General features: G+C 45.8%; 1 protein-coding gene across 5 annotated transcripts in view; it reads left to right on the top strand.

The window, feature by feature from the left end:
- RALGPS1 (Ral GEF with PH domain and SH3 binding motif 1) overlaps nucleotides 1-20,905 on the top strand; it is a 429,351-nt gene extending 408,446 nt beyond the window's left edge. For 3 of the 5 annotated variants that reach the window (XM_066580403.1, XM_066580406.1, XM_066580402.1), the window contains 7 exons: nucleotides 904-984; nucleotides 7,128-7,184; nucleotides 9,411-9,516; nucleotides 10,221-10,313; nucleotides 13,583-13,688; nucleotides 14,820-14,932; nucleotides 20,360-20,905. In XM_066580403.1, the coding sequence (XP_066436500.1) occupies nucleotides 904-984; nucleotides 7,128-7,184; nucleotides 9,411-9,516; nucleotides 10,221-10,313; nucleotides 13,583-13,688; nucleotides 14,820-14,932; nucleotides 20,360-20,389 (586 nt within the window). In that variant the 3' untranslated portion in view covers nucleotides 20,390-20,905. The remainder of the gene's footprint in view (nucleotides 1-903; nucleotides 985-7,127; nucleotides 7,185-9,410; nucleotides 9,517-10,220; nucleotides 10,314-13,582; nucleotides 13,689-14,819; nucleotides 14,933-20,359) is intronic. The other 2 variants (XM_066580407.1, XM_066580404.1) reach the window with 1 other exon arrangement.
- Nucleotides 20,906-21,532: the final 627 nt, after the last annotated feature.

The following is a 21,532-nucleotide window of genomic DNA, read 5'->3' as shown; positions in this document are numbered from 1 at the left end:
ATCACACCAGGATATCCTCTGTACAGTATGAGATAAGGTTCAGGAAGCAGAACGTGAGCGCCCCCTGCCATCACAGCATGCCAATATATTATAGAGATGCATCCGTTCATCTATGTAGACGAAGCACCCATCCCTTGTAACAAGATATGGATGACTAACTGTTCTATACTTGCTATGCCCGTTTATAATTAATACCTACATATAATTTGGATTTGTTATGATCCCCTAAACCACAACCCCTTCTCCCCTCATGCCAACCCAGTCAATAAAGTTGGCCTGAAATGATATTTAGCTCCATTAACCCTTTCCAATCCAATTTGTATTCTGGTTTTCCTAGGGGCTTAATCTTTTTCTGCCGTTATAAAATGGCGCTATCTGCTGGCTAAAGCCAGTACTGCATGAGGTGACTCGTCGGATAGGCTCCGACAGCAGAGAGGCTGGCAATATACAGTAAGAGAACCCCGACGGACGTCTTACAACATTGGAGCTGTGCAGCCTTAAATCATCATGTCTTCAGAGGTTAGACAGTGGATTGGAAAGGGTTAAGGACCACAAACCAAAAGATAATGGAAAAATGGCTACAAATTAGTGAAGGTGAAGGGACTGCAGTGCTTTAGTAGGATAGGCCCACATGTTGGACACCAAAATGGGGAACTTTGGAAAACTGGTGTGATCCATGGAAACGCCTGATTCCTCAAACTCCACAGCCCATGCTTTGTAGGATCTCCTACTTTTAGCTAATACTGAGTGCCATGGTGTGAGGCTGCAGCTAGCTGGATCTTCCCTTACATGAGGGTAACGTGGGATCAGCCATGTAGTACCTTTATATGTATGTAGCTGCATGTTACTTGGGTATGCTTTTTCTTGCACGGTTTTCGAACTCATGTTTAAATTTGCAAACAGGGGTCGTATGTATGCCACGCTGGGTCCCAACTGGAGGGTCCCGGTACGGAACTCTCCCAGGAGTCGAAGCTGTGTGTACAGGTACATATAGGTGGTGGGTCTATCCTCTTCAATTAGTAACGGCTTAAAGTGCACCTTCATTCAACGGAAGCAGCCATTTATGTTAGCTGAACCAGCGGTGCGCCAACTAGTTGTACAGCAGAGGCACAGGGTAACCTCATGGCATCATACCCATCACACTGCTTCAGCTCACAAAGTGGCTGCCTCCTATATGTCTAATCAAGCAGACTTCTCTCTGAAATTGCATGCCTAAAACGCAAACCCAATCTGAACTTTCTGTAGTAAGACTATATACTCTATATATATGTTGTTCACCTTATTACTACTTCTATATTCTACAGTATTTTGCATTATCTACAGTTCTTACTTGCATAGAAGTCCTAAAGCTCTAAAGGGATCCGGATTATCTGGGGGACACTGTTACCTTTTCTATCTAGAAGCAGAAAATAAACATCCAGTCTTTACTCTGACATGAGAAAACCAGCAATAATAGAACTAAGGCTGGGTTCACATAGGGCGGATTTGCCGCGGATTGCCATTGCATATCCGCACTGCGGCAAAACCGCTGCGTTTGCAGTACAATGCAGCACAAATGAGATTTGCCAAAAAGCTGTTCTCACAGGACGGATTTTTTTCCGCACAGCCGCAGTGCGGAAATGCAACTGTGTCGCGGTTTTAAAAGATGCAGCATGTTCATTCTTAGGTCGTTTCCGCAGCGCTTTTTTGTCCATAGACCTCTATGAATGCAGCCAAAACCGCACCAAATACGCGACAAAAGTAAAAAAGCGCTGCGGAAAAAAACGCTTGCGGATTTTTCCGCACAAAAATCCGCAGCAAAATCCGCAAGCCAAAATTCACCTTTGAAGCGGTTTTGCCGCAGAAGCAGTTCTCCTGCGTCAAAACCGCAACGAAAAAACTGCAGTAAAACCGCAACAAATCCGCCCTGTGTGAACCCAGCCTAAACTTCATATTACAAAGTTGGTCTAAAAAGTTCTTACACAATGCTTGAAAGCACCGATAAGACATGCAGTAAATACCCCGTGCTAATGGCGCCACCCGGTGGATATTCTAAAACTACAAACTAAAATTAGGCAAAGTTTGAGCTGAGATGCAGGTAATTCCGCTTCTGTCAGTGGAGTCTCGCTGTGTTCACTTATTTTTGTTCAATTAAACCTGTTAATTAAACCTTTATAACCAATAAAGCAAAGATCAGCCCCTCAGAATGAGATGTCAGTAGTGAGGTGGGGTGCGGGGAGCAGCGGAGGTGCGCACACCACTAGAGCCTTTAGTAGACCTTAGTTTTAGATTTTTAGCCAAGGCCAGGATTCGGTTTTTATAGGATGTTGGTTTCTTCTCCGATCCAATACCGGCATTGGCTTTCCTGAACCGTACCCTGGACTTAGAGATGTGACTACACTGAAGTCCACTTTCACATGGTTGCAGGTTAGAGTCCATACTTCTGCTGCAACCCCCAGACCTGCAGGGTTTTACTGGACAAGACTTGGATCACCATAACGTTGTATAGTGACCTGCCTTCGGCTCGGGTGTTGTGGCTGTTATACGGCCTTGTGAAACTACCATATGGGCTCAGCTTCAGTATTGGGACCTGTTCACCCCTTCTCAGTTCATGGCTGTGCCAACCAATTGTGGACACAGAACTGGATGGAGCTCTGCATTGATACAATGTAGCGATCAGATAAGGGATATGGAGACATTGAACATTTTGTTTACGACTAAGAGGTAATTTCGCACAAGTCCTGATCCTGTTGTGTTTTAATCAAACCTTTATCATTATGGTGGATATATATTGTAAGCCTGTGTGATACCCCTAGCCACAACGTGCCATCACTCAACAAAACTTAACCCTTTAGTCCATCCTTAAGCAGCAGCAGTCAGTCCTTGTCCTGTTAATGTATGTGTTGTCATACAAGTCTTATGTGTTCTGTTGTTTGCTCTCTCTACAATGATGTGTTGACATGTTTCACATAGAGATTTTGGAAAATGGTCCCCCCAGAATGATGATGATTGACACTGCTCCAGCAATCATTTTTACATTGCCGCCCAAATTAAAAGGTCCCTCTGTGTAAAGTGAATATCAGATAAGGGCAGGGTTCTCCATTGCCGCTGTGCTATACCAATGCTTAGGGTATGTCCACAAGTATCACAACCCCTAAAACGCTGCAGTTTTTACCAGTCCCTCTCTTAACATCATTGTTACAGAATACAATGCAGAAAAAAAATGAAAAAATGTTTTTCACTTTATATTTGTTTTGGCTGTGAAGTGTATTACAGACGAGTGTCCCGGCTAGATCTACTGACCTCACAGCATCATGGGAGTTTATAACGCTGTGGGTTAAGGTCAGTAGACCAGCAGTTGTATCACTAGAATATGGGTGCAGAAATGCATCCATAATCTGCTGGTGTGTATACAGCCTAATAGCCGAAATGGGGAATATCATGGTGTGACTGCTGGCAGCACAGTGATAATCCAGCTATGAACTGAACAGAGTCATGTCAGACTGACAGGTGGACATGGATAGAATTTCTAATAGTCGTGAACAGGTTTGGCAGCCTGGTTGCTAGGGATCCATTGCCTAACAACCACCACCTTGTCAGGAAGAGCATTCTGAGCAACCAGTCTTTTCCAGATTAAGCTCTGTGTTTGGAGTTTTCATCTTCCTGTTCCATCGTGGGAGCAAGAAGACCCTGCAGGGAACGGATCCGTCCTGTGACTGAACAGACCCCAGTGACTAATGGGGTTGGTTTTCCATCATTCTCTCCGGCATTTTCCTGGATAAAATAGTGCAGAATGACGCGCTATTCCCTCTGGGACTTTAGAACAGATCTGAGCCGGAAGCCCGAATGGCCGCGCCGATGCAGATGAGAACAGAGTCTGACTGGTGTCTATAGCTGAGCTGGACCAGGCGGGATATAAACCCCGGAGTTCTCTGTATACATTATCAGGAAATATAAGTGGAGAATCTTTGTGTTGTTGGACATATTGTGGCTGAAATATTAGTGGACTCCATGATGATCACTTCTCTAATACTCACCAGCAGAGGGCAGTGTGGAGGGATCACAATACTGAGCTTCAGATTGTAATGGCACGTATCATGATGTCTCACATCCTTTTCAGAAATAAAGGGGGGACTTGTCCACATATTAGTGACAGATAGGGACAATATGCAAATAAGGAAGATGGAACAATACGTCTGCAGCGCCGCCTATTGGATGGCAGGATTTCTGCAAATTCCAACCAATAGGTGGCACTGAAGGGGGTATTGTTCCATCTCCCTTATTTGCATATATTCCCAGAGGAGCTTGCATGGCCTTTTAAGTCTCCTCACTCATCTTCTAGGTGTTCCCCTTAAAGAGGGATGATACCCTTCCTAACCCATATAGGGATGAGGCACACGGCAAATCAAGAGGAGAACAAGCCAGAATACTGTGATGCTGGAAATTCATGATCACATTGCAGTACTACAAGGTTATTGTTATAGTGCCCAACCCTCAGCTCCGAGTAATCCCTGCGGCTGCTCCGTACTAGGATCCCTCTGCTTGTAGTCAGGACAGTTCAGCACATAATGCAGGTGACTTGTATATTACCCAAGTATCTCCACCAGCATCGACGCACGGTTTGTAGGGCTGGCTTCCACCTGGTGCTTCTAGCACATTTCTGCAGAGTTTTTGATACTGCACTCAAAGCCGCTGCCTGAGAACCGCATGCTTTTTACCACAAACCGCCACGCTTTTGCAATGTGGTTTTCAGCTGAGCGGCTTCTATGGTTGAATCACATTAAAATCACGTTGCTTCACCTGCAGAAGCAACTTGGCTGAAATGTGCGTGGCAGAACCGTAGTGTGTCGTGATAACATGCATGTGGTTTTCAGACAGTGTTATCAACATGCACATCAACATGCACAGCAAAAGCGCTAGAGAAACGCAGCCCAAGAATAAGAGTTCATTCACACCGTGCAGTCAGATCGCATTTATTGGCCACAAATACCGCAAGATTATGGCAAAATGCTAAAGTTGTTGCAAACAGCTGCATTTTGCATCATATTTATGGTAATCATGGAAAAAAAGCCACAGTTGACTGCATAGTGTGCAGAAGCCCTAACAAGCTGCACAATGAGTGATGGTCCTTTACACGTAACCCGTTTGCAGGGTCGTAGTTTTCACGTTGCAGGAGCCGTCAGTTTGTGGGCTATGTCAATATTCATAAATCTGCTAGTTCATTAGGCCATCCTTCACACGGGAGACAAAAACGAGCGATTTTGTTGCGTTGCTACAATGCTACAAATCGCATTTATGTGAAGCCCATGCTTTCCTATGGGTTCCTTCACACATGCGATGTTTTGTATCATGTGACATCCCAGCACAAAAACCTCGCGGGTCCTTCGATATGCCCGCGACACGCGAGGTTTTATAGCCCATATTTCCCTATGGAGCCTTCCTCCCTGTTGCATCGCACAAAAATGCGATTTTCGTGTGGTGCAATGCAACTTTGACAGTAGGAAATCCTACTGTAAAAGCCATAATCTAAGCCCTAGCTGCAGAAAAAAATAAAGAAAAGACATACATCACCTTAGAAGTGCTCGCCGCCGCAGCTTCTCCCCGGGTCCCGGCACTGGTTCTCTTCTTCATCTTCTGGCCGGGGATTGAAAAATCCCTGCCTCCTGCAAGCGCTAGCTGTGATTGGCTGACGCTTAGCCAATCACAGCAAGTGCTCGATGAATGGCAGTGATTGAACCAATCACAGCCATTCATCGAGCACTGGCTGTTATTGGCTAAGCGTCAGCCAATCACAGCCAGCGCTTTCAGCAGTTGGGGATTTTTCAATCCCCAGCCAGAATCTGCTGCGGCGCCCCAGGCAGCGCGGGAGAGGTGCTGTAAATATTTTTATATATATTCAGTTACAGCTTATTTTCGTGGTAGGGCTTATATTTCAAGCTCCCCCTCCCCCTGAAAATCCTTACATGTGATGCTACAAAGATGCGCGACTTTGTAGCATCACATGTGACTTTGCAGCGCTACAAAATCGCAGTATTGCCAAGAATAGACGCAGCGATATCGCACGGTGCAGCGATGCAATATCGCTGCGATTTTCTCACGGTGATGCCGTGTCGCCCGTGTGAAGGAGGCCTTAGGAACATGCATGCGATTAATGCAAAATGTAGACGATCTGGTTAAGCACACAAATGGAGCTACGACTTTGTACTTTTTTCTGACTACATTTATCTGTTTGTGACATGGAGGGATCAAGGTGGCCATCGGCGATGCCGTGTGCATGGACCCTGAAGGGTCAGATTTGTCTTACACTGCAGAGTTGCCGCTTTGCTAAAGGTGCTTCCCCAAATTAGTGCTATAGGTCATAAATACAGATCTGCTGGGTTCCCACTTATTCCAAGACTGGGTCTTCATTGGCATTGATATGATTGGGCGCTGAGGAGCTGTGAAGAAAGACCGCAGTTTTCTTTTGTGAGGCTCACATTTGCGGAGTCCATCATTTTTTACCACAAAACTAGCATTCTGTGGATTACTGTTCCCTGAAAACCACGGATGCTGCAATAAGTTTGCAGGCTTTTCTTGGACACCGCTGCCGTTTGCCATGTGACAGATCAGAGAACATCTTGGTTTATGCAGATGTGAACAGAGCCAAAACCCCACTCATGTCAATAGACATCACTCAGCCATGCCTCCAAAGATGACTGGGCCCCAAATTGCCTCGTTACTGGGTCTTGGGGTGGGAGTCCCACCAGCCCATGTTTGTAAATTGTCACATAGAATAATCTTGGGCTCTTTTCACATCCGAGCCTCAGTTACAGATTACGCCAAAAAAGCCGAAGAGAATGGCGCAGCATGCTTCACTGTTATGTTCAGTAAAAATGGTTGGGCCCGCCGAATCCCATCATTAATCAGTGGGCTCTGTCAGGCGCCATTTGAGTCATTCTTATGACACGACAGAATGCTAAATGCAGGTGTAAACATAGCCTAAAACTCTGATTTGGGAAACCCCTTTAAGTAGGAAACGAACATCAGTGGTGAGCCCTCCTATAGTGCGACTGACAGGACTCTGCATTTAGTGGCTCACCTTGTTAGAATGCATTATGTGTTCGGGTGCAGCCGCCGTAGCGCACATGTATTGTGTTTTTCTCTTTCAGCTCCACCCGCTCTGAACGTACCAGTGCCTGGATACAGACCGGCGTGGCCAGGGGCCGGTAAGTACAGTCTTCACTCATTACTAATCTTTAGCAGAAATGCCCCGTTGCCTAGATTTAGGCCTCCCCGTGCACACTCACATTACAGTCTCATGTTGTACAGACCTGTAATATGGTGTCCAACCAAATCTGTTATACTGCACCTCGGATTCTCTATAGAAATACAAAAAGGATTTGGGGTTCTTACAGAATCAGTGAGACTCTATAAAAAACGGGATGTGCTCCATCATATTTATAGTTACGGCTATTCTCCCCACAGCTTGCTGTGTACTTGATAATGCCACATATGTGAACCAAAGTGAGATATAATAAAGGAGCGCATGTGAAACAATGCCGACATCCTCACAAGTAGAAAGCAGCAGCCTGATTTAGTTACCTTGAAAAAGCGGTCTTCCAATTAGGGCTCATTCACACGAGCATGAAAAGATCGTGGCCATACTGCTCTAAAGATCGCATGAATGGGTTAATTCCAGCTACTTGAAGTAGTCCGTTCACACGATCCGAGGTGCATGCTTTCCAGCTCCCATGGGAGTCTATAGAAAGCACGCACCAAAGACAGGTCGGGCCCTATCTTTGCGCGCACCACAGAGCTTAGATGCGACCTGCAGTCGCATGTCCTATCTTTGTTAGGTACAGGAATTTAGCGCGTCTAACATTCTTTCATGTGAACACTTCTACAGGAACCCATTGGCCTGCTTACTGTGAATGGAGGCAGACAAATGGAAGAGCTCTCTGGCCCGCTCTGCCTCCATTCACAGAGTGATCCTTACTCCTCCGTGAAAGCAAAGGAGCGATTACGGCTGGGGCGGCTGTCAGGTGCAAAAACACACAACAGTCGTCCCATGTAAGAGGACCCTTAGACTTTGGTTGTCCAAAACCATGATAATGGTGAAGCTGTACGGCTCTCCGATGTGTATGGGGCGGTTCAATTTTATCCCAAATTGATGTCGATGTAGAAGATTGGGGATATTGAATTTCGACATCTGATCTTTTTGTTTCCTGGGAGATAAGTCGTGGCCAGAGCTGTCTGGCTGCGCCTTACCTCCCTAAACACATGAACATTCATATGCACGGGGAATTGGCTGTTCTATAAACGATCATTCATTGGAGGGTTGTTGCCCGCCCTCGCCTGATCACATTAAGCTTCCTGTTATCACAGGCGCACGTGTCGTTACAGCAGCTCTTTAGTCTCAACACCTCGACAAGCCAATCACCACTGGACACCAGAGATTAAACCCTTTTAAAGGGGTTTTCTGGTTCCTACAAGTTATCCCCTGTCTACAGGATAGGAGGATAACTAGCTGATTGATGGGATTCTGACTGCTGGGATCTCCACTGATCACTAAAAGAGGCTCCGGGACTAATGAATTGCAGGTCGGGCTGTGCGGGAAGCACAGGTCCAGCAGGCACACTGCAATCCATTCATTTCAATGAGTGCTTGACTCGGTAATCTTTGGCGCTTTCATTGAAATAAATGGAGGGCAGTGCACCTGCCCAACCTGTACTTCATTCAGTGGGAGGTCCAACTGGAACCCCATTTTCATGATCAATAAGTTCCCATCAATTAGGACCCCCATCGATCAGCTAGTTATTCCCTATGGGATAGGGCAGTGGTGGCGAACCTATGGCACGCATGCCAGAGGTGGCACGCAGAGCCTTCCCTGCTGCCACGTGCCGCCGTCGGCTGCTCACCACATTAGTGCATACTGGCAGGGGCGGCGGCTCCCCTGGCCAGTATTCACTCAGCACCGCTGCTAGCGGCGCTGATCCCGGTGCACGCTGTGATGTCAGTGTGCAGCTGGGATCCTTCCCCCTCCCCTGACATCTCCTCTTAGGTTCCGTGAAAGTAGGGGGAGGAGGTGTCCGGCAACACTCTGACAGTGTGCACCTGGGATCACCTGGGTCTATTTTGAAGCGGCCCTGTCCTTTTTAGAACGACGGGGGTAAAATCATATGTCGTGATAAGCCCCGCCCCTGACGTGTTGGCACTTTGCGATTAAAAAAGTGGGTTTTGGGTTGCAGTTTGGGCACTCGGTCTCTAAAAGGTTCGTCATCACTGGGATAGGGAATAACTTGTAGGAACCGGAAGACCCCTTTAACTCATTGGATAGCAGGGATATTATCAGCCCCAGGCACATCGGGCCATTTGTATTGACCTGCCTCTACAGTCTAGTAGAAGTGTCTTATCATACCTCATTAACATCTCTTTCTATTTAATTGGTACAGGCCATCTGGTGCTTGCAGCTGCATTCTGGGAAGTTCATCTGGAGTGATTTCTATGGAAGGGCCACTCAGAAGAAAAACTTTACTCAAAGAAGGGAAAAAGCCCACGGTAAAGTCTAACAAATATGTAGTGTAAATGCCTCATTGTATACAGTGGAGAAGTAACGGGTCGCCCAGTGAAGCTCATTTCATAATGCTGCTGCAGAATTACAAGGCATTTGCTATGTGTAATGTATTATTTGAAAATAGCCACTAGAGGGCACTCATAATACAGAATAAGAACTAGACTTTCTATTACTGAGACGTCAGAAGGGCACCAGCTAACTGCTGCCTGTAATATCTGTAAGATCACATCACTTTGAGAATTAATAGGTCATGTTCCCAATTCTGAGGGCCACACTAACGAAATATAGAGAGTAGAATCCTCTGACCCTGGGGACATAAAGATGTAGAGTTATGTTCATATGTGCAGGTTTTTTTATGCAGCTTTTGAAACCGAAATCAGGTGTGAATCCTAAAAGGAGAGAAAATATAAAGCTATTTCTGTATTTCATTCGCTCCTGGTTTTGGCATCAAAAGAACTGAACAAAACCTGCATATGTGAACGCGCCCCACCGATCCTCCCTCAAACCAGTGAAGAGAAAATCCGATTCTATAGACAGTCTCACAATAGTGCCGCACTGCTTTGTGGGGGCCGGACTTCAGGCCGCTCACACTCACTGTTACGGGAAGGCCTGTAAGTAACGTGCAGATTCAAGTCATGCTTCAAAGTGTGAAAGTGAAGTTACCCTTTAATGTTTCACTTTGTCTTAGCTCTCCTCGTGGACACGATATTGGGTGACACTTACAGGATCAACACTTCTCTACTTTGGGGCCAAGTCTTTAAGAGGCAATGAGAGAAAGAACGTGAGTATTACCGCTAGAAGAGGAAAAGAAAAAGATTCCTGTTTGATGCCGTAATATCCTTCTCAGCCGCTGCCGACTTTATATGGTGCGACTGTTATGTATCAAAGATGAGAATGAATCGGTGCCGTTGCATCAAGTATTCCAGCTTTCCTCGGCTCCCAAACGCCACATAAACTTACACTTGATTTAATACAGAGTTGTACTTTTCTCCTGAATCAGGAGACTCAGGATGAGCAATGTCATCTAAGAAAGTGCTACAGGCATGGAGTTGTGAGACTTACAGTAGTAGATCTCAACCAACATGTGGGTCATATTGTGTGTTGGGGTAAGAGGCAGACCTAGGGCGAGGGGTTTCTGGGTGCTATTTTAAGGGAGATTTGTGGATTAACCCCTTAGTGACCTGCCTATTTTATGTCTTAAGGACTAAGTGATCTTCATAGTCGCATTGCAAGAGCCATAGCTCGTTGACTTAGCCATACGAGGGCTTGTTTTTTGTGGGACACCCCTCTGGGGTTCATATAATGCTTTGTAACTTTTAGTAAACTTTTACCAAAACCCGGAAATATTGCAATTGTTTTTTGAGGTTTGTTTTCACAGCGTTCATCATTCACTAAGAACAACGTGGTAGCTTTCTTAGCTGGATCGGCCCAAATACTGTGATACCAAGTTTATGTAGATTTTTTTCATTTTTTACTAGTTTTTCTTTAAAAATGTTTTTTTTGTCCTAAACAGTTGAATGTACCGCTGCATTCTAAGATTCATAGCATTTTTATTTTTCCACCAACGCTTGTTTTTTTGCGAGAAAAGATGCAGTTTTTATTGGTACCAGTTTGAGGTACATGTGACTTTTGAATTGCTTTTTGTGAGGCGATTAAAAAAAAAAAAAAGGGAATTCTGACACTATTTTTATGTTTAACCCCTTAACGCTATACGACGTACAGTTATGTCCTGCACGTTCAGGGTTTGTATGAAGGGAGATCGCTGGGCGATCTTGCTCCATACAATGCAGGCGGTGGCTGTTTCTTACAGCCGGAACCCACATGCAACAGTTCCAATAAGCCACGTGGCTCATCGGAGCTGTTAACCCTTTAAATGCCGCCAATTCTGAAAGCAGAATTTAAATCCCCCGACCAATGTTCGGGGTCCCGTACGGCCCCCTGAGATGAGATTGCAGGGAGCCGTGCGAGTGTCATGGCAGCCGGGGGCCTTCTGAAAGGCCCCAGGGCTGTCATGGCAGAATGTCTATCAAGCCATCACCTTGGAGTGCCCGATAGCAGTATGATGTAATGCTATGGCATTAGATCATACTTCAGGAGTGATCAAAGCATCGCAAGTCTTTGTCCCCTCTGGGGACTAAAAAAATAAAAAAAATAAAGTTTTATTAATTATTTAAAAAAAACTAAAACTTTTGCCATATTTATAATTAAAAAACAATCTAAATAATGAAACAAAAAAATACATATTTTGTATCGCTGCGTCCATAAAAGTCCGATCTATCAAAATAATGCATTATTTACTCTGCACGATGAACGTCGTCTGAAAAAAAAAAAAATAAAGAACGCCAAAAATGTGTTTTTTTTTGGTCACCCTGTCTCCAAGAAAAAATGCAATAAAAAGCGATCAAAAAAGTCAGATGTATTCAAAAATGATACCCACGCAAACTACAGGACGTCCCGCACAAAGTGAGCCTTCACACAACTATGTCGACGGAAAAATAAAACAGCAATTGCGCACAGAAGATGGCGGCAGAAAATTATTTTAAAAACCTATATATCTTTGAAAAAAATACAAGTAGCACAGCAAAAAAAAAAACTAAGTTTGGTATCGCAGTAATCGTACCGACCCATAGAATAAAGTTATCAGGTCATTTGTGTTGCAGTTTGTGCGCCGTAGAAACAAGACGCACCAAAAGATGGCGGAATGTTGTGGTTTTTCTTTTTATTTTATTCCACTTAGAATTTTTTAAAGGTTTTTTCAGTACTTTATACGGTACATTAAATAGCACCACTGAAAAATACAACTTATCTTGTAAAAAGCAACAAGCCCTCATACAGCGACGTCAGTGGATAAATAAAGGAGTTATGATTTCTTAAAAGGGGGGAGGAAAAAACGAAAATGGAAAAATGGGAAAAAAGCTTGGTCGTTTAGGAGTTAATAAAATATTTTCATTCAGGAACATTACAAATGTAGTAATACCGATCACCGTATGGGCGGCTTGTTTAAGTGTAAAATGTTGGTATTTTATCCATTTTAAAAAGAGTTTTGTGAGAGAAAATGCAGATTTTTTTTGACTGGATTTTCTTTTAAATTAAACTGTATTGAACTATTTTTGATACTTTTTTTTAGTCCCTCAAGAGGACCATGGCTGCCATGGGAGCCATTTAGGAGTGCTAATGGGGTGATAACAGGAGCCTTCTCCCCTCCCCTTGTCATCTGCTTACATGCGGCTGCAGTTGCTATTGATAGTGGCATGTAAAGCTGGTTTAGACACAACGATTATTGCTCAAAAAATCTTTTGCGCGATTATTGAGCGATAATCGGTGTGTTCTTTTTACAGCGCAAGGTGGTTGCTCAACCGTTGAGCGATCACCTTGCTCTCTGAGTGGAGGATGCAGAAGACAAGCGGGGTAGCCCCGCTTCTTCTCTGCATCCAGCTGTTCTCTGCTCAGAGCACCCGGCTGTTATACAGCCGAGCACTCCGAGCGGGGTATGGAGAAGAGAGCAGGAGCGCTCTGAGCGGAGGAAGCAGAAGACAAGCGGGGTAGCCCCGCTTGTCTTCTGCATTCAACTGTTCCCTGTTCGGAGCGCCCGGTTGTTATACAGCTGAGAGCTCTGAGCGGGGTATGGAGAACACAAGCCGGGTGGCCCCACTTGTCTTCTGCATCCAGCTGTTCCCTGCTCCGAGCCTCCGGCTGTTGTACAGCCGAGTGCTCTGAGCGGAGAATGCAGAAGTCAAGCGGTGTGGCCCCGCTCATCTTCTGCATCCAGCTGTGCTCTGCTCGGAGCGCCCTGCTGTTATACAGTCAAGCGTTCATAGCGGGGTATGGAGAACAGAGCTGGACCGCTCTGTTCTTCATACCCAGCCTGTCATCAGGGAGCGGGATACAGCTGAAACAATAGTATCAGCTGTATCACGCTGTGAATCTCTGATAAGGCTCATCGTCGTCTTTCAGCATGCTTTCATTTGTATTCTATTTGGAAATCTAAGCGTTTGGACATGACCTGGAGGGTGAGCACCTTATTAATAGCCCCTTGTTTGTTATTTCCAGTATAAGTCTACACCTAGTAAGAAAGTGTCCATACTAGGATGGATGGTGGTTTTACCAGACGACCCTGAACATCCAAATATTTTCCAGCTCAACAACCCTGATAAAGGTGAGTTATGCCGTCCATCTGCCATTGTTTTATAGAATGTAACCCACCGTATGCAATAATTAAATGGGTTTCGGTGACTTTTATAAAATTGGCTAAGGGGACATACAGCACTCCTCAGAGAGAAGGGAAAGCAGAGGCTGTAGTTAGGCCTTCTACATGGGCGATTTTGCGAACGTTTTCATGCATGCAACCACTAACAATAGAACCCAATGATTTCAGTGGGTTCCTTCACATTCAGCGTTTTGGCCGCGCATTTCAGTCAAGGGAAAAAATTTGCGACATGCTGTATTTTGTGCACATTTGCACTCTCAGAGCACCACAGGAGACTATGCAATCATGTCATCCTCTGGCAAGCACATATAGGCATACGCTCATGTGCAGGAGCCCTAAGGGAGGCGAGCACCCACAGCAGGGGGTAATCACACTCCTCAGCACAAGGGAGACCAGATGCCTCCAGGGAAGTAGGAGAAGCCGGTACAGGAATGAAACAGTGAGAGCTAGTAAAGGAAGCAACATCACACAGACCTCACATCCAGCCTGTAGTACCGGGAGGGGTCCACATGAGAAGGGTCTGAAAATGAAGAGGGAAGCAATAGAGATTACAGACTGAAACTTGCTGCAAAGTTTTAGTTTAGGAAAATCACTAAATTATGTAAAACCAAAAAAAATCATGTTTTCTGTGTCAAATAGAGATGAGCGAGCATACTCGATAAGGCAAACTACCCGAGCGAGTAGTGCCTTATTTGAGTACCTGCCCGCTCGTCTCTAAAGATTCGGGTGCCGGCGGGGAGGAACGGAGGGGAGATCTCTCTCTCCCTCTCTCCCCCCCGCTCCCCCCTGCTCACCGCCGCAACTCACCTGTCACCCGCGTCGGCAGCCGCATCTTTAGAGACGAGCAGGCAGGTACTCCCATAAGGCACTACTCGCTTGAGTAGTTTGCCTTAGTGAGTATGCTCGCTCATCTCTAGTGTCAAATGAAGACACAACTTTCAATTCTAATAGTATAAAGTTATGCTAACAGCAATGGAATAAATCTTTCTGGATTCTGTGAATAAATCCAACCTGAAGGGAAAGAAAACTATTGCCTCCCCAGGTCTCAGAGGTGTTGTGGTGTTCTTCTTCTTTCTTCAGGAAATGTTTACAAGTTCCAGACAGGCTCCCGCTTCCATGCAATTTTATGGCACAAACACTTGGACGACGCATGTAAAAGCAACAGGCCGCCGGTGAGTGACACAGAGCAGCTGGTAAGATGGATTATTCTATATGAATCCCATAATCAATAAGTCATGCCTGTGAACATAACTCAGATATTACTTAAAGGAGAACTAGCAGATGATGGGTGGGTTGCTCCCTCACAACTTAACCCGTTATATTCCACTGTCTGACGTCTGAAGACATTCTGATTGAAGGCTGTACAGCTCCGATGTTGCAAGACGTCCGGCAGGGTATTCTCACTGTATATTACTGGCCGCTCTGTCGTCGGGGGCCTCTCAAGCATGTCCTATACCGCAGTACTGGCTCTAGCCAGCAGATGGCGCCATTGTATAATGGCAGAAAGAGAAACCCCCCTAGGAAACCCTGAATCCAAAATTGGATTGCAAAGGGTTAACATAGTAGGGATTGAGGAGATGCCTGTACTGATTCTTACCAGTAACAGAAGGGATGAGGCCAACCTGGGATGGCTCCCCCTCCCCCCCAAACTGCAAGGGCTGCTTGTATTACATTATGCTCTTGTAGTTCACTATGAGGTCCAGTTCTGTAGGATAACCCTGTTCTGTGTTGTATGACGGCCACCAGACGCTCCTCAGCAATACAGGGGAAAGGCTAAAGATGTGTCAGGCATGAGGTCAGCGCTTACCTACATCTCATCTAGAGCTGAAGGAAGGAATGAGCTCTGAGGCTGTGGCCGAGGTCGGGCCTTGTAGGTGGTTGACAGGAAAAGCAGTTTTTATAGTTTGTGGAAAGAAAGTGTGAGCAGCTTAACGGAGTATAATAAAGTATGGCTAAATACAGCGAATCAACTGGTGCCCCCAGGAAGACGCAGGAGGGTCTGCTGGGCTGAAGTACTCTGCACTGCTCTTAGAGGTCTAATACTTTGGAGACAAATGGATGGAAGGAGCTCTTTCCCCAAACTGGTGAGAGGACTACTTCTAGTATACCCTGTCGGACGCATGCTGAGAGTTGTAGTGTCACCACAATCGGCACCACCGCTGTAGTCCTTTGTAATGAGATTTATAGTACAATCTAATAAGGGCCCTGTCGCTAGTTGAGCGCTCATGATCTGGCGATTTGTCCCTCTGTGTCTATTCTTACTCATGTAATGTTTTCTGTCTGCCGTCTGTAAGAGCTTGTGAATAATGACCCTAAATATACTGACGTGCCAGACTGACAGGAGATACAAGAAAAAGGCATTTATAAACCAAAGCGGTTCTCATGGAGACATCTGTAAACATCATAGAGGGGAAGTGGGGAGGTTCACCTGCTGGGGCCCAACATGATGAGAGCCACCCAGACTGTGCCAGCCGACTTGGTATTTCGGGCAGCCATATCTTGGCACAATCAGCTGTTTGTGTGGAGTGGGACGCGACGATGGCTTTTAGAAATGGGTTATCTCAGATGAGGAAAAAACGGAATTTGTTACCCAAAGCAGCTCATGAAATCCTTGGACTCTGTTCCATCTGAACAGTAGGTTGTGAATATGCCTAAACCACTAAACATAAGGAAAGCAGAGTGCCGACTAATGTGCCCAAAATTGCCACTTCCACAGGGATCTTCACGCAGCTTTCACTTTCCCAGATCCCTGCTCTGGCAGGCCTTGTTCATAAAGGCAAGTTTTGAACTCCTGGGAAGCCATGCCATAGTCTACATAGTGTGGATTTTAAGTCCAAGCCACAAAAAAAAAAGTGACATCACTTCTTTACACAAAATCTGCGTTAGGTTTACTGCACATGGATAGGACCCATCGGTTGAGGTTAAAATCTGTATGCTGATTGCTGGCAGCAGAAATCCACATTAGGCACACAGATTGGCATCAGACTGTCGCTTATACTGATCAGTGCAGGAATTTTGTTGTACTTACATTTGTATGTTTTTAGTACCCAGCAAAGTCTGTCTTTCTGTACATACACTCTCATACATACATACATACACTACTCTCCCCACCCCACCTCCCTGCCGCTTATTGATAGGTTTCTACATATCTCCATATGTACAGTAAAAGCCCTTTTACATGCAACCATTATCGCTTGAACCGTCAAACGACCAAATGAATTAACAACTTTTTGCATAAAATGCTGAACATTAAAACATACAAATAATCACTTGAAATCCTCTCTATTTGGGTGCCTTCACACTGACGAGGAAATCGCACGATTTCCCAGCGCTGTGAGAAATTGCAAAATCATGAAGCCAATAACTGTAAAAAAAAAAAAAAAAAAAAGAAAACATCACCTTAGTAGCGCTGTCATCTCCGGCGTATCTTCTTACAGGTCCCCACACTCCTCTTCTGCTGCTCTTCTGGACGGGGATTAAAAAATTCCTGCCTCCTGAAGCGCTGCCACTGATTGGCTGAGTGCTGTGACCAATCAGAGGCAGCGCTCAGCATTGCATAACAGCGCTACTAAGGTGATGTATTCTCCTTCCTAATTTTTTTTCTACAGTTATTGATTATTTTCATGGTGGGGCTTAACTTCACTAATGGGCTTTTAACCTGCACTTACATCTTTTTAAGGCGATGGCTTAGCTGACTACTGATAGCCAAGCTCCTGCTCTAACTGACAGATGCGGAGAAACCTCAGATCCTGGCAGTTTAGCCCCGTACATGTGACAATCAATAGCAACTACAGCATTTAAGCAGATAACAGGGAGAGGGGGGTTCCTTCTATTACCCATCGGCATCCTGCAGTGTGATTGTAAGGTGACAATAGGTTGCCATGGTAGCTGGAAGCCACGTGCCGGAGGCGGGGCCTAATAGACTGCTGTCATAGGCTTAGTAGAATGCACTACATAAGTATTGCAGTGTACTATCCTAGCGATCGAACAATCGCAACATCAAGTCTCCCTGAGGGACTATAAAATAGTATTTTTAAAAAATTCAGTTAGATTTGAGTTAAGATTTTTGAAAATTCGGTTTAAAGAAAATATACATTTTTGTACATTTTGTATAGAAAAATAAAAGAAAGTTTAAAAGAAAAAGCAGCACATAATGGGTATCAAAATATTTTGCTATTTATTGCGCATGGTAAATGCCATAAAAATAATTAAAAAAAACTAAATGCTACAATTGCTTTTTTTTATTTTGTTCGCCTCCCAAATAACACAAACCCCCCCCCCCAAAAAAAAAAAATCACATGCACCTCGAAATGCTACCAATAAAAATTACAACTCTGTTCGAAAAGAACCAAGACCTCCCAGAGCTCCGTCGCCGGCAAAATAACAATGCTTTGCATCTTAGCGTCAATAGTTGTTTTTTTTTAAATGTGTTTTTATTGTGCAAAAGTAGTAAAAAAATAAAAAATAAACCTACATAAACTCGGTACGGCAGTAATTGTGCTGATCCAGATAAGAGAAGCCATCATGCTATTATTACCGAATGGTGAATGCCATAAAAACAAAACCCGGAAACAATGGAGGAATTTGAGGGGTTTTTCATCCCCCCCCCCCCCCCAAAAAAACATGTATACAATATATGTACCCATCAGTAGTGCCAATAAAAAAATACTTGTCCCCCCCAAAAACAAGGCCTCATATGGCTGTCAACAAGTTATGGCTCTTTCAGTGCAACAATGACAATCACTTGGCTCTTAACAAAAATAGGCCCGTCACCAAGGGGTTAACAATTCTGTGGACTTTGTTTTTACATGCAAAACAAATTCATTCTTCTTTCCCAAAAGAGGAAGTTCTGGTAATTAGGAATCCTGTCTGACGAGGATGTGGATTTGGTTCCAAACAGGGTGGTTTGATTTTGTATGTAATTTGAATGCAGATGAATGAACCCAGTGCAGCGGCGCCCGCAGCGTTACATTAGGGTCACCTGGGGCAACAGTGCTGCAGATTCTCAAGGTCTGTTTCTGTTCTGGATTTTCCTCATTGACTTTAATGGGGAAATCAAAATCCACAATAATCCTTTGTTGAGGATTAGACTAATGTCAGACTGCGCCTTTGTCTCCACCGCTGGTCTCTGCGTTGGGTTTCCATCACACACTCCAAAAACTGCATTGAGGCAGAAATCTGGATGAAACTTTAATGTGTGGAGCGGAGGAGATCACTCCATGGTCTCGGTTTTCCTAGGTTTACATTTGCGTCAGTCATTTTAGGGTATGTTTACACGTAGCGGAAATGCTGCAGATCTTCCATGCCAAAATCCACACTTTCCGCAAAATACAGAGTCCAAATCTGCACATAACCAGCGGCGATGCACTCATTAGAGGCTGCTGGGCGCCCAATGAAAGAGGCGCCAAGAGCGCAAAGACTTCAGAGGTGAGGTGGAGTGCGATAACGTCTGAAATCAGCTGCGGAAAACACAGCTAATTTTGAGTTAAAACCTGCACCGATAATGTGGATTTTGACTTAGTTTTGGATGTGGAAATACTGCGGAATTTGGCGCTGCATTTCCACTATGTGTAAACATACCCATGGGAAGGGTAAAAACTCAAAGCGGACGTCACTTTTCCATTGTGCTAAAAAAGACAGAGGGACTGAAACTTTGTAAAAGTGAGGCCAACGTGGATATATGGTCATCTCTAGTCCGTTTGAGATAAAGTTAGAAACTCAAGGGGAAGAGCAAGGGTCCGAGGGGGGGAGAGCAAGGGTCCGAGGGGGGGGGGGGGGAGAGCAAGGGGCCGAGGGGGGGGGGGAGAGCAAGGGGCCGAGGGGGGGGCGAGAGCAAGGGGCCGAGGGGGGGGGGGGAGAGCAAGGGGCCGAGGGGGGGGGAGAGCAAGGGGCCGAGGGGGGGGGGAGAGCAAGGGGCCGAGGGGGGGGGGAGAGCAAGGGGCCGAGGGGGGGGGAGAGAGCAAGGGGCCGAGGGGGGGGCAGAGAGCAAGGGGCCGAGGGGGGGGCGAGAGCAAGGGGCCGAGGGGGGGGCGAGAGCAAGGGGCCGAGGGGGGGGGGGGAGAGCAAGGGGCCGAGGGGGGGGGCGAGAGCAAGGGGCCGAGGGGGGGGCGAGAGCAAGGGGCCGAGGGGGGGGGGGGAGAGCAAGGGGCCGAGGGGGGGGGGGAGAGCAAGGGGCCGAGGGGGGGGGGGAGAGCAAGGGGCCGAGGGGGGGGGGGAGAGCAAGGGGCCGAGGGGGGGGGGAGAGCAAGGGGCCGAGCGGGGGGGGGGGAGAGCAAGGGGCCGAGCGGGGGGGGGGGAGAGCAAGGGGCCGAGCGGGGGGGGGGGAGAGCAAGGGGCCGAGCGGGGGGGGGGAGAGCAAGGGGCCGAGCGGGGGGGGGGAGAGCAAGGGGCCGAGCGGGGGGGGGGAGAGCAAGGGGCCGAGGGGGGGGGGGAGAGCAAGGGGCTGAGGGGAATACCATTGCTGGGGAATTTGCTGTGAAAAGTTTCTGCAGCAAATCTGCCCCATGCTGCCTAATGTATTGTATTCATGCTCCTAGTGACTTTTTGACTTATAGCATACTGATATTATAACTGATTTGTCTACAGGAAAACCTGACTACTTTGCTTGTCTCTTCCTGCAGGCCCCGACTAATCTCATGTCTTTTGAATGAACTCGCCAGTTTCATGATGATGAAAAAAAAAAAAGTGCCAAATGAAGGCAGACCGCAGCCGAAGACACTACAAGCCACAAGTCTCCAGGAGGAGAAGGACACTTGCACTTTCCTCTATTCAAAACTGAAAAGAAAACAGACATTCTCCATGGGGCCGGATGGAGTCTTGTACACAGAAGACTGTATGTGTCACTGACTAATCCAATCTTGTGCTCGTCGGGAGCCGCAGACGGACCTTGGACTACCGGCCACCATCGTTTTTTTGCCTACTGTTTTTTTTAACTACTGATTTATAAACGGAATCGCTGCTGTGCGCGTCAGACGGAGACGATTTATATTAACCCATGTTGGGTTTTAAACTCTTTCTCATGACAAAAACAACCTATTCTTCAGTGTTACGTATTACAACTTGTCTGACAGAAAGTTAGTGAACGCCAGTTTTATAACTCCAGTGCACTGACCACTCAGTGCGGGGCCGGCTCATAGTTTTGTAGACAAAAAATGGGGGGGGGGGGGGGGGGGAATCTAACAAAAAGGTGAACTTCCCGTACTTTATTCAGTGTTGTCTGATCAAGTCCCTGATCGTGGATTTTGGCACAAAAATAATGATTTCAGAAAAAATGTGTTTCGTTTTTGGTTTTTATGAGTTTTGGAATGGGAGAATCGTTGTGGAGTTGATCATCTGATGACTATTTCAGTTTTTTTTATTTACTATATTAGTATAAACAAGAAGTAGGGACCGATTGTACCCAATGGAAAGTGCGTATAATTAAAGGTGCAGGTTGTACTTAATATTTAAAGGAGAGCGCTAGCTTTTATTTTGTCATTGACATGTGAAAAGAGGATCCGCTCACAGAACCCCGCTGATGTAGTCTAACACATGTATATGGCATTATGAAAGACCCCCTCCTTTAAGGTAAGAGAGCGCCCTGAATTAATCATAGTATAGCTTGGATCAGAAGGGTTCATTTTTCCAATTAGGCTGCAGGGAATTCTCCAATAGGGAAGAGAAAAAGAAAAATGATAGACGGATAAAGTGGCCCTCCGTTCCTGGAGGCACACATATGGTCGCACCGCTTCTCTGACTACCTGCGCACTAGTATGCATGGGTAATCTAAGGCTGGGTTCCCACACGGCGTATTG

Source organism: Eleutherodactylus coqui, chromosome 10 (assembly GCF_035609145.1).
Source record: "Eleutherodactylus coqui strain aEleCoq1 chromosome 10, aEleCoq1.hap1, whole genome shotgun sequence".
NCBI lineage: Eukaryota > Metazoa > Chordata > Amphibia > Anura > Eleutherodactylidae > Eleutherodactylus > Eleutherodactylus coqui.
Note: the sequence above shows the minus strand (reverse complement) of the source record. Positions and strands in the feature narration are given on the sequence as shown.